Source organism: Otolemur garnettii, unplaced genomic scaffold, assembly GCF_000181295.1.
Source record: "Otolemur garnettii isolate 467f Iridium unplaced genomic scaffold, OtoGar3 scaffold00002, whole genome shotgun sequence".
NCBI lineage: Eukaryota > Metazoa > Chordata > Mammalia > Primates > Galagidae > Otolemur > Otolemur garnettii.
In genome coordinates this window covers 24,524,050-24,536,195 of record NW_003852397.1, presented here as the reverse complement: position 1 = coordinate 24,536,195, position 12,146 = coordinate 24,524,050, and the positions used below count along the sequence as shown (strand labels likewise).

At 39.0% G+C, this 12,146-nt stretch overlaps 1 protein-coding gene across 3 annotated transcripts in view; it reads right to left on the bottom strand.

The window, feature by feature from the left end:
* The window catches only part of L3MBTL3 (L3MBTL3, histone methyl-lysine binding protein), an 87,487-nt gene extending 78,560 nt beyond the window's left edge, over positions 1 to 8,927 (bottom strand). For 2 of the 3 annotated variants that reach the window (XM_003781663.3, XM_023513477.1), the window contains exons 1-3: positions 8,804 to 8,927; positions 1,544 to 1,655; positions 1,120 to 1,194 (exon numbers count right to left, since the gene is read on the bottom strand). In XM_003781663.3, the coding sequence (XP_003781711.1) occupies positions 1,120 to 1,194; positions 1,544 to 1,655; positions 8,804 to 8,905 (289 nt within the window). In that variant the 5' untranslated portion in view covers positions 8,906 to 8,927. The remainder of the gene's footprint in view (positions 1 to 1,119; positions 1,195 to 1,543; positions 1,656 to 8,803) is intronic. The other variant, XM_003781662.3, reaches the window with a different exon arrangement.
* Between the last annotated feature and the right edge of the window lie 3,219 nt (positions 8,928 to 12,146).

The following is a 12,146-nucleotide window of genomic DNA, read 5'->3' as shown; positions in this document are numbered from 1 at the left end:
GACCTAGAAAATCTTATTCTCTATTTGTCTCTTTGAGAAAAACCTACAAAGAGCCACTGTGTTATTTCACATTTATAACCTTTTGATGAGTGATTCTGTTTTACTAAATTGGTTAAATCAGTACCTCTTTATTTGACTTTTAACATAGCAGGTCTCCTGAATCATATTTATCCAAATTGTGTAAGAATTTATGTTTCCTTTCACCTGCATAGTTTAGTCTAATCATTCATTCAGCAAACATTTTTTTAGGCACCAATTTATGCTAGACACTGATCATGGCAGCAGAGACCTTGCCCAAGAGAGCTCACAGTCTAGAAGAGAAGACAGGCAAGAAAACCAGTATTTATAATAAAATGTGAGACATGCAATAATAGAAGCATGAGCAAGTTCCAGAAGTAGTATAGAAACAGTAGTGATTCATTCAGCCTGGGGTGAGGTCAGGGAAGAATTTTCTGATAAAAAGCTTCAATGGGGTTTTGAAGGCTCAAGAGGAATTTACCAACTGGACAGAAAGAGAAACGGCATTCGAGCCAGAAAAAACAGCACGAGCAAAGGCAAGAAAGCGTGAAACCACACGATGTGTTGGGAAAATTATACTTAATTCTGTGCTGCTGGCACTGCCAGAACACAACATACAAAGAAGGAAACAGAGCCTGAGGGAGAGGAGCAAGCAGGTGGGTGCAGGTCACCCAGATCTTTGTATGTTCTTCTGAAGAGGCAATGAGAAATCAATGAAGGGTCGAGGAAGCCATCTACACAAGGTTTTCTGACTTTAGGGAGCAGGATAATTTGAAAGGAGGTGAAATTAGAAGCATAGTGACTTCTGCAGTAGCTCAGGTGAGGATTGACAAGGGCCTAAATTAAGGCAGTGGCAGCGATGACAGGCAGAAAAGGCCAGATCTGAGACATATTTAGGAAATTAAAATCAAGATTAAGTGAAAAGGACGTGGGGATGGGAAGAACAAATTCAGGATGACTCCTGTATTTCTTGCTTGTCCACTGGGTAGACGGTGCCACCGTCAACTGAAATACGGGTTAGGGAAGAAAGAGAAGGTTTGAGGGGAGGGGAGAAAGAAATAGAAAATGAATTGCATTTCAGACATGTGGAGTTTGAGGTACCTGTGGGACATCCAGGTGGAGATGTCCAGTAGGCAGGTGGAAATACGGGCCTGGAGCTCGGGGGAGAGGTCGGGGCTGGAGATATAGATTTAGGAGTCATCAGCATATAGGTGTTAGTTACAACCATTGGAGTAGATGAGAAAAAAAGTGGCAGGCTTTTGGCTAAATCACCTATGGATTTACTTGATAAATTTCCAACTAACCTTACGCTATTATAGATCTGGCATTAGGAAAGAAGATAGTTACGAGCTATTTTAAAAATTAAAAGCTGGCTCCTGTCTGTCTCATTACAGAAATTTACCTAAGAACATAGGATGCAAAAATCACCCAGGACCTCCAAAGTTCCAGCCTACTATAAAACCTTAGATATTCTTATTTCGAATCCTTCCAGAGAAGAAAGAAAATGCAGACAGCCCTTTCTTACCTTCTTGAGCAGTGGGTACCATCCAGGTGGTGGTAGCAGTCGCTTTCCTAACATTCTCCATCTCACTCTCATCTGTAATGACTTCCAGGGCTCCAAATTCATTTACCCGAAACTAGCAGAAAAGAGGCAAAATTTACAAAAGTGCTCAGGACAGCAAAGATTTAATGGCTGATACATAGAGTCTGTAAGCAAATTAATTGTATGTTAACAGTTAATTTAAACAACCACTCCTTGATAAGCCTTCTACCGACACTAAGACCTTTGCATTTTACTAATTTTGGGATTCAGGGAAGGGGGGCAGGACAAAGCAGCAGGACACACACAGCCCTGCCCTGTCCTATAGACGTGCCATCTTGCCTGGAGGACCTGTCATTTCAAACACACTTCATTTTTTAACTAAGATGTGTTTTTCCTTATTTCACACTTTGGCATTAATCAAAGAAAATAAAAGAATAATTACTCTTTCCCAGGAACCGATCTGCCTCACCCAAACTCGCAAAGAAGGAATATCCCCATCCAAGAAATAATGACCCGTCCCTCCTCCTCTTTCTGTTCCAAGACGTGAGCCCTGAAGGCTGAAGGACGCGCCATGGAACCATCTATGCTTCTTCTACAGTGCTACATTTCTCCGTTCTTTTACTGCTCTCTAGAATTCTCCATTATCTTAACCCACGGTCCTCAAACTTTTTAAACAGGGGGCCAGTTCACTGTCCCTCAGACCGTTCGAGGGCCGGACTATGGGTCCCAGGATGAGTTGGCTGCTAAGCAGGACAGGAAGCTGCAGCAAAAACACCCAGCAGGCCAGATAAATGTCCTAGGCGGGCTGCATGTGGCCCATGGGCTGCAGTTTGAGGATGCCTGTTTAACCTCTAGCCCACTCAAACCTCAGGACATTTCCGGGAGAGCTAAACAAGTCTACTAGATATAGGCCAATTTTATCACTAAAGATTGAGGGCCTTTTGATTCCATGGATGTTCCCATTCTAAATACTGAAAATTTCCTCTCACCTCTTGGTAAACTTCAAAGTATGTTTCTACAACAACCTGGTTGTACTGTGTTGAAGGCGTACCCATTATTTATGTGTGGGGACCCTGTTCTCTCTGAGGAAGTGAGGCTTAATCTCATATTCATGCATTTTAGAAAGTTTTCCAAATCCCTTCTGTTTTTCTTTAAAACAGAAAGACATTGGGGATCCACTAATTTTAACAGGTGGTAAAGTCCTGTTACCTCAACATTCAAAACGATAATAAGTTATAACTTCTTACATCTTTCACAGAAATTATGAGCATGCAAATCTGTAGTATTTAAGCAAGACCCTCCATTTGCCTATTGAATAATTATTCCTTCCACCAGGTAAAAACAGCACCTTAAGCAAATTTCTACACAGAGTCCACAATTATTAAATGAGAACTGAATGAGGAGAAACAGTTAAGGAATGTGAGAATATTTTCTCCTATGGTATTTTCCGGATACGAGTCCCCAGGGTAATATGTAAGTACTATATCAAGTGTATCCAACTAAAATGTCAGTGTAGAAAGTGCGAATATGTTAATTAGTAGGAAAACAGCTAAAAATAACTTTACTTTTTTGAAAAACAAAACATTAAACTAAAAAAAAGTTTTTTTTAATGACCCCTCTGAACACAGAATATTTCAAAATAAGGCTGACAGTACCATCTACTGGGCAGGAGTTAAAAAAACAAGCTATTGTGATAATTATTAATTAATGATATTAAAGAACATGACAGAAAATCACCTCTGAGTTAGAATTTTAAAAATAGGTACAAGCCTGACACTTTTTCTCAGGTAAGTAATTTCACTTTTAATACATGTCGCTGATGTTAATTTATGCTTATTCGATAAATACAAAATGTGAGGGAGAGCATCAGACATTCACATTAAAAAGAAAGACTCCAGTGCTTGGCTTAAGTTTCCAAATTGCCCTGAAACTGCAAACCACCCAGCAGTTTAAACACTGGGAAAGAGACCACCATGCAGTGCAATCTCCAAGAGAAAATTCACAACTATGGCACCCAGAAACTTTAGGCTCAGATATCATCAAAATGAAAAGGTAATATTCCCACAATGCACATTTAATCCTAGTCAGCTTTCCCTTCACCTACAAGAATAACTATTGCCAGTAACCGTCCTATAGTCTAACGACAAAGTAAAGCTGCAAAGTCACTTCGCCAGAATCCATGGATGGATTTCGAGCATTTGTGAATCCCATAAACGATATGTGAAATTACGGTATGTGCACATACATGTTTTACTGGAGACAGAATTCATAGATTTCATCATATCCTCAAATGCAAACAAGCCTGAAAAAATTGAGAACAACTGCTCTAATCAAAGTTGCTTATCTCAAAAATTAAAAACCTCAAAGTGTTTTCAAAGTATTCTATCATATGCAAAAAAATACAGGGATCAAATATGTCTCTGGATTTCAACGTGGATTTACTTGTCTTCCTCAGTATTACTATTATAGAAAATCTCAGACAGTTAATATCACTGATGTCCCATAAACAGAATTCCAGAAAGACTGATACACTTCCTAACTCTTCTTTCTCCCAATGAAATGCCCAGGTTTTGAAATGGGGAAAGCCTTCATGAATGCCTTTGGAATGATAAAAAGTTCACCTCTACTTTTTTTCAACTATTAGTTCTTTTAACCTAGAGAGCTAAAAACAGTGTAAAACATTTGTCTAGTAGCTCCATCCTACAATCAAGAATATCAACATTATAAACTTTACATAAGGAATTTATTAAGGAAACCAACCCATCAGCGGACAGAGTAAGTTTTTCCTCATGTGAATATCCAGATTAATCAAAAAGCAATTATGCCTGAAGTATTTAAAGGGCTGTAAATGTTTTGTTTGGCTTGACACACCTTTATGATTCTCTTCTTAATTTTGGCTTGGAATTTTGCCTATTTTTACCTGTCTTTAATAACAGATCATCAAAAGACACTGCTGACGTTCTTATTTTGTTTTATTACTTTCAATGCTGAAATTGGAATTCTACTTACCAGCGTGTTTTAAGTTAGGGCAAAAATATTTGGTAACTGAACTATTGCGAACATTAATCTAGGCAAGGCCAAACCATGTATTAAGAGTGCAGTGAATTTCACAGGTGGGTTTCTGCCTGGCTGCGGAATCTTGGTGGTGGCTAAGTGGTGACTTTTCTTACTAGATAAAATGCTATACCCTCAGGAGTACAGCTGCACTTTACTGAGGGACTGTGAAAGACATTACGACCCAGAGAAATAATTCTCTAAGGACAAAGTTCAGGTGCAGAAACCAGTCAGGCACAGGGTACCTTCCCAGGCACCTTTCCCCAGCCACTTGGTCCCCTGACTATTCTTAGAGCTGGCCATGAGACATTAATCTATAAAAATAATCTGTTTTAAAAGAACAAATTAAATAATGGCAAAATTTGCTTAGGCAAAAATGTCTTATTAACGACCATCATATTTTTCAAGGCTGTCGGGGGACACTGGCTGTCCTCCCTAGATACACTCTACCTTCTTCAGCTGTGCCCTCCTCTGATGTCCTTCTCTTTCCTTCCCCAGTCTCCACCCCTCAAAGGGTGAAGTGTGAGGGTGATTTTTTTTCTTTTTGCAGTTTTTGGCCAGGGCTGGGTTTGAACCCGCCTCCTCCAGCATTATGGGGCTGGCGCCCTACTCCTTTGAGCCAGAGGCACCGCCGGGTGTGTTGATTTTTTTGTTTGTTTTGTTTTTGGCTGGGGCTGGGTCTGAACCTGCCACCTCCAGCACATGGGGCTGGCACCCTACTCCTTTAAGCCACAGGTGCCACCCTGGTGTGTTGATTTTTAATTCCCGGTTTCTTGTTTTATTTTTTGTTGGAGAATTTTTGGTGTATGTGTATATATGTCTGCATGTCGGTATATATTATACAGTAAAGAGCAAATTGGAAAACAGTTCTATTTATCCTTCTCCCTTCCCCAGTAGAAATAAAACAAATCTTTACCAAAAAAAAAGTATACACAGATACTCCCACCTGAAGGGAGGCATCTGATGCTTTAAGAAATGTTTACCTCCTCTAATTCCTGTAACATTTTCCTTGCACTTTTGATATGAAAATGCTTTCTCTCCTTCAGCATTATAGCAGCAGTAAGAAAATCAATTTTAATATCAGGAAAGCCAGGTTTTGAGACCCAGTTCTGCCAGCAAGTGACTTAAGCAAATGAATTAACCTCTCTAGGCCTCCGTTTTCCCATCTGTAAACCCACAAGGGAGACATAAAAAGGATTAACGAAAAGGACCCAGGTAGAAAGTTGCTTTCAGAGTAAGTCCTCTGTTCTTACCCAGAGAAGGTATCTGTGCTCTGTTTTCTATAAACTTTAGTTGCCCCACTATGGAAAAAGAAAAGGGAACTCTAGCAATGGGAAAAAGGAAATGTGGCCCCAGGTGGGCTGGGTAGAAAGCGAGAGCAACACTGAGGAGTGAAAGGAAATCTGGCCGGAGAGACAAGCAGGGGCCGGACCACACGAACACCCGAGGCAAAGACAGGGGGCCTGAACCACGCTAGGCAAGACTTTGGCAACTGCTAAAAAATTTTAGGCAGAAGAGGGACATAACTTGATTGGACAGTCATCATAATGCTTTTACGGAGGAAAGTTCCGACAAAAGGGCACAAGTTAAAGCATATAAAAACCTGTCCCCCCATGAGAAAGCGGCCTCTCTGGACCGGTGGACTGTATGAGCTGAATCAACTTGGGCTGGCTGTCTTAGGCAACCATGCTGTTGAGCAATAAACCGCATGCCTATGCCCATTAGAGCACAGAAGCTCGGAGTGTGAACAGGCAAGGCACGACGGGCCAGAGTAAATTTCGTGATTTAGTCTAAGTTCTTTCCAATATCTTAATTTTGTGAAAAATCAATCCCTCAATCAACTCACCAACTCAGATTTCAAATAAGGAGCAAGTGAATCCTCAGTAATGTAATCAACTAGCTAGTCTCTGAATCTCCTCAGATAAAAAGGGTTATAAAGTAGGATTTTTTTTTTTTTTTTTTGAGACAGGGTTTCACACTGTTGCCCTGGGTAGAGTGCCTTGGTGACATCATAGCTCACAGCAACTTCAAACGCTTGAGTTCAAGTAATCATCATGCCTCAGCTTCCCAAGTAGTTGGGACTACAGGCACCCACCACAAAACCTAGATTATTTTTCTATCTTTAGTAGAGACAGGGTCTCACTCTTGGTCAGGCTGGTGTCAAACTACTGAGCTCAGGCAATCCACCCACCTTGGCCTCCCCAGAGTGCGAGGCTTACAGGTGTGAGCCACCGTGCCCAGCCAAGTAGAAAATAGTTTTTAATTTGTTTTTTTAAGTTCGGTATCACAGGAAGTTATGATAACACCATTGCATTCAAGCTTGAGCAACAGAGTAAGACCCTGTCTCAGAAAAAAAAAAAATATCAAACTGTCTATAATACGTGTAATGAATTGCAGACATGGCAATTACCTGGGTAATATTAGATGAGTCTGACGGTCATGTTAAATAACCCAGATTAGAATACCCACGAAATGGCCTAATTATCTGTATACCCTAAGAAAAGTTAACATTTCTAAAATTCACAGTTTAGAAAGGCTTAACACAATCCAGATTCCTTAGGGACGGAACTTTATTGTTAAAAGCTAACTGAACAAAAGGTACCAATTTCATCATCCACGAGATGTTTAAACAAAGCTACTGAAAAGAAAAAGGACAAAAGTGCACAAGAAAAAGAAAGGAAAAATGTGACTTAAAAGGCAGCTTCCATTATATACCATAAAATAAGAAAAGATACAACTTGTTAAATGTTTTATGTAATATTTTCCATCCTCATAACCACCTTGTAACATTGATTGTAACATCCCCATTTTATAGATGAGGATTCCCCAAATTAGGGAATTTAAACAATCTGACAAAGCTCAGGTAGCTATTACGTAGTTGAAAATATCAGAGTGTTAGAAATAGCTGTTCTTTCTCAAAAATTTTCTGCATCCTATCTCCATCATACCTTATCCAGATGAACATTTGGAAAATGCCAGAGCAGGTAAAACCCCTGCTGACTACAGAGGAAACTTGGCCCAAAGAAATTGACTTGTTCAAGGTAATACAGAACTAAAACTGAAAACCCAATCGCCTCTCCAGATGCCACTACAATAAATGTCACTGCAGTATTTCTGTTGTATTAAGTTCAGAGATGTCAGCAGATTATATGTAATTTAACCTAACCCAACTAAAATCTAAGTACTTTTCCAGCAACAGGCAGATCATTCAAATCTCACCACCAAGGATGAGCTAAGGCAGGCCCCGCTAAGATACTTGCCAAGTAGTCATTAAAAAGAATTAGATTCTAAAAAGTCTGGATTAGGGGGCAGGAATTTCTGTTTAAGATAGCCCAGAATACCAATCATCAGAGAGGTGAGCCAAGTGACAGCCTACTGGGGAGATGGGAAGTGCAAATACCTGAATGACCAAGTGCAAACACAAAGTCTAAAGGGCCACAGACAGGTTCAAGGTCTCCCAGATAGGATCAGAGCAAAGGCAAATTAGAAATGAGGAGGGGGGGGCAGGGTTCGCCTCCCAGGTGGGTGCTCACACAACCACGTTTCATGGCACAGCAGAGGTGGTCCTGGAGGAGGTGGAGGGGCACTGGAAGCAAGGGATAGTGAGCATATCAGAGCAGCAGGCTGAACCTCACTCTCTGAAGAGCTCCCAACTAGACTACAGCACCCTGGTTTACAGGAAGGATCTGCTTCTAAAGATCCATATTCACAGTATAAATAACTTAAAGGTAGCAAATAGTTTTGTTTATTCAATAGGTTAATGTTATCCAGTTTTTAAACGAGGACACCTAGACACAGGGATTGTAGCAATTCACTCAAAGTCATAAATCCCATTACTATAGAACTAAGAAGCCAAGTCTTCCAAGTCTGCCATTTCCACACATATTGCCCATCGTGATAGTCAGAATGGAGATGATCCATCTTGAAGCTACAAATCAATTTCTGCAGAATAAACGCATACGGCAGAAACAGTCCTCACTCCCTAAACCATGAGACAAAGGCTTCTGCCAACCCATCAGCATTGCAAATTGTCTTGGGAGTTTACTGGAGAGGTCTATGGCTCACCTAAAACCTACAGCACTATGTATGATTAATGCTTTTAGTGATTATTTCACATATGCATTCAATTTAAAAATACACACATGCAGAAGTACACAGGTACATTTGTATGCCATAGAGACAGCTTACCTTTAAGTCACTTCCTGGTAATGTGCCGACTCCATCTTTCCAGTCCATAACACTGAATACATCAAACTCTTGGCCACTCGTGCTAGAGGCAGATTCGGTCATGATTTTTTTTTTTTTTTACCTGAAGGAGAAAAGAAGGCACATCACTAAATATTCCACATAGAGATCTATTTGTAATTTAGTGGCTATTACTTCAATTTCCCTTAATTACATAACTTTCTTGATCACAATATCCCATCTCCTTACATCTAAAAGCAGTTGTTTTTAAAGTATCATTAACATTTTTTTCTCGGCATAATACTTGGTAAACTACAGGAGAAAAAATGTTAATAAAAATTTCAAGTTAAAAAGCATCATGGTCAATTCTTGCTATTCATTTTTAAAAAACAGGAATTCATTGATCATAGCATATTTACTTAAAACAAAAAATCATGATACTGTAGGGATAGAATTCCTTATCCTCTAAATCAGTGGTTTTCAACCTTCCTAAAGCCGTGACTCTTTAATACAGTTCCTCCTGTTGTTGTGACCCCCACCCATAAAATTATTTTTGTTGCTACTTTATAACTATAATTTTGCTACTGTTATGAATCATAATGTAAACATTGGATATGCAAGATGTATTTTCATTGTTACAAAGGGGTCGTGTAGGTTGAGAACTGCTGCTCTAATGTTCTTTTTTTCTGTTTTAAGACAGTGAAAAGAGAGTTGAGTATAAAGAGTAGAAGTAATCTAAAATGTTGATTATAAAGAGGTTTTTTTGATAATAAAAAAGAAAAAACTTCAGTCTATTATTGACTGTCATCTACAATAAATTTACCAATTAAGTGTCTATTCTATCAATATAACAAAGGCACAATGTAATTGATTCTTTCAGTACACTGCTTTATGGATCAGTTAAAATATCTAGCAATTTGTTGTTTTGGGAAATAAGAAAACAATCTCAAAATGTATAGCAAACATGAATAATAAGCTCTGTTAAGATAATCAATTTGTCCAGCTAAACTGTGATAATGCTTTGAATTTTCCTTTTTTTTTTTTTAATTTCAAAACAAACTGTCTTCCCTAATCACATTTTTGGCCGTGGTATTGACAATGCTGTCTTAAGACTACTGTCTGTGTGATCCTAGATAAAAAGAATATAAATAAGTAATTATAAAAAAGTATCCAAATAAGTAATTATGCTGGTATCACAGACAACCAAAATTTGAATGGAAGAATCAGCATAAATTCATGATGTGTTTTATCTTTAAAAATATGCATACTTTCTAGTGCTGTCCACTGAAGAAATCTAAAAACAAAATCATCCATCAACGGTAGTAAGCCTTGTACTCAGACTATAGTATCTAAATACTGTTTTGCCCAACACTTCTCAGAGAAAGAGCAGATTTCTGCTCACTGTCAGGAAATGTCTGAGATAAAACATCTTGTCAAACAAGAAAGTAAAGGAGCTACAAAGAGAACAGAGGTCACATCCCAAGAACCCAAGAGAAAGAGTGAAGAGGCTCCCGCTGGCCAAAGTTAGGCAAAGCAGTATCCTTACTAGCTGCAACAAACTGAAACACATCAAAAAGGTTACAAATTCATAAAGACACACAAAGTAAAATAATAAACCAAGAACACTTCACTGATCACTTTTTGAAAATACAAGGGAGTCAACTCATCATTTGGAAGAAGAAACAAGGATCTGTCTTGCCTTTCTGTGCAAACTGTATCTCAGGGTAACTAAGTCATTGGTCAGAGAAGTTTCCCTTTAGAAAGAATTTCAGCTAAGAAATGAAGAAGGAATGATAGAATATTACCATTTGCAATCCTTAATAAATTAATGGTTCTAGGCAATGACCATCAGTGGCGAATAAGAATGCAAACCCAGGCCAGGTGTGCTCACACCTATAATCCCAGCACTCTGGGAGGTCGAGGTGGGTGGATCTCCTGAGCTCACAGATTTGAGATCAGCCTAAACAAGAGCAAGACCCCGTCTCTAAAAAATAGCTGGGGGTTATGGTGGATGCCTGTAGTCCTGGCTACTTGGGAGGCTGAGATAAGAGAATTGCTTGAGCCCAGGAGTTTGAGGTTGCTTTGAGCTGTGACGTCACAGCAGTCTACCGAAGGTGACAAAGTGAGACACTATCTCATAAGAAAAGAAAAAAAAAAGAATGCAAATCCAACACCACTTTATGAAGTAGTCTTGCCAGGAAAAAACAAAATCAAACTTAATCTGTTTATAGTCTGTTTATAGGAAATACCAGAGAAAGGGAGCACGTTAAATTACACCACAAAGTATAAGAATCAAAATCCACACTAGCTGAAACTCTTAAGCATCTTTCTCCAAGTGGGCATTTCTCGGGGGCTCCTGAGACCCTGCAAAAAGTCCATGCAGTCAACCACTTTCATAAAATGCTAACACACTATTGGCCTTCTTCACTGTGTTGACATTTGCACTGACGGTGCAAAAGCAAGAGTGGATGAAGCTGCTGGAAGCAGCATCCACCACACTAGCGGTCATTTAATCTGTGTGCAATGACTGACTTTAGGTATCAAAGTCACTGCATTCTTTACCACCATGCACTTGCAAACAAATGGCCGTCTCACTAAAAACCATCGCTGAAGAAGTAAAAATAATAAATGTATTAATGTTGATATTTGAGGATGTAGCTTTTTAACATTCTGTGGGATGAAATGGAAGGTACTTTGGCACGCCAAAATACCACGGAAAAGCACTTGGGAACTGTTTGAGATACGAGCTAAACAAGTTGCTTTTTAAGTGGAATGCCATTTTTATGTTATAGACTGTGTTTATTCAGGTTTGGATATTGGGAAAATATTTTGTTAAAGATAAATTAAGTGAGCTTGTCATATCACGGAAAACACTGGCGGTGTTTGCTGCTAATGATTAAATTTGAACCTTCGAGGAAAAAAAAATCAGCATTTTGGAAAATTTGTAATCATCACTGTAAGCTTGACAGCATCCCAACAGCTAAAGACTTTTCTAAGAAGATAGATGGGTGGTGATAATAATGAATGTGATTTTTAAATATTTCATAAGGAAATATGTCAACATTTGGAAGAACTGCATAGTTCAATGAAGCAATGTTTTCCAAAATGACCGATGCATGATGGTACAAAATTACACGTGGTAAAGAATCCATTCAAAGTGCAAGATAAAGCAATGGATTTTAATGTAACAGAGTATGAGAAGCTCATTGATAGGGTTTCAGACTGCACACTGCAACTAACCTTTAAGAAACTACTGCCTACCAAGTTTTCATGTGGTATTAAAGAAAGACGGCCGCTATTAAATGAAAAGACTATTAAAATATTCCTCCCTTTTCCAAGCCATATC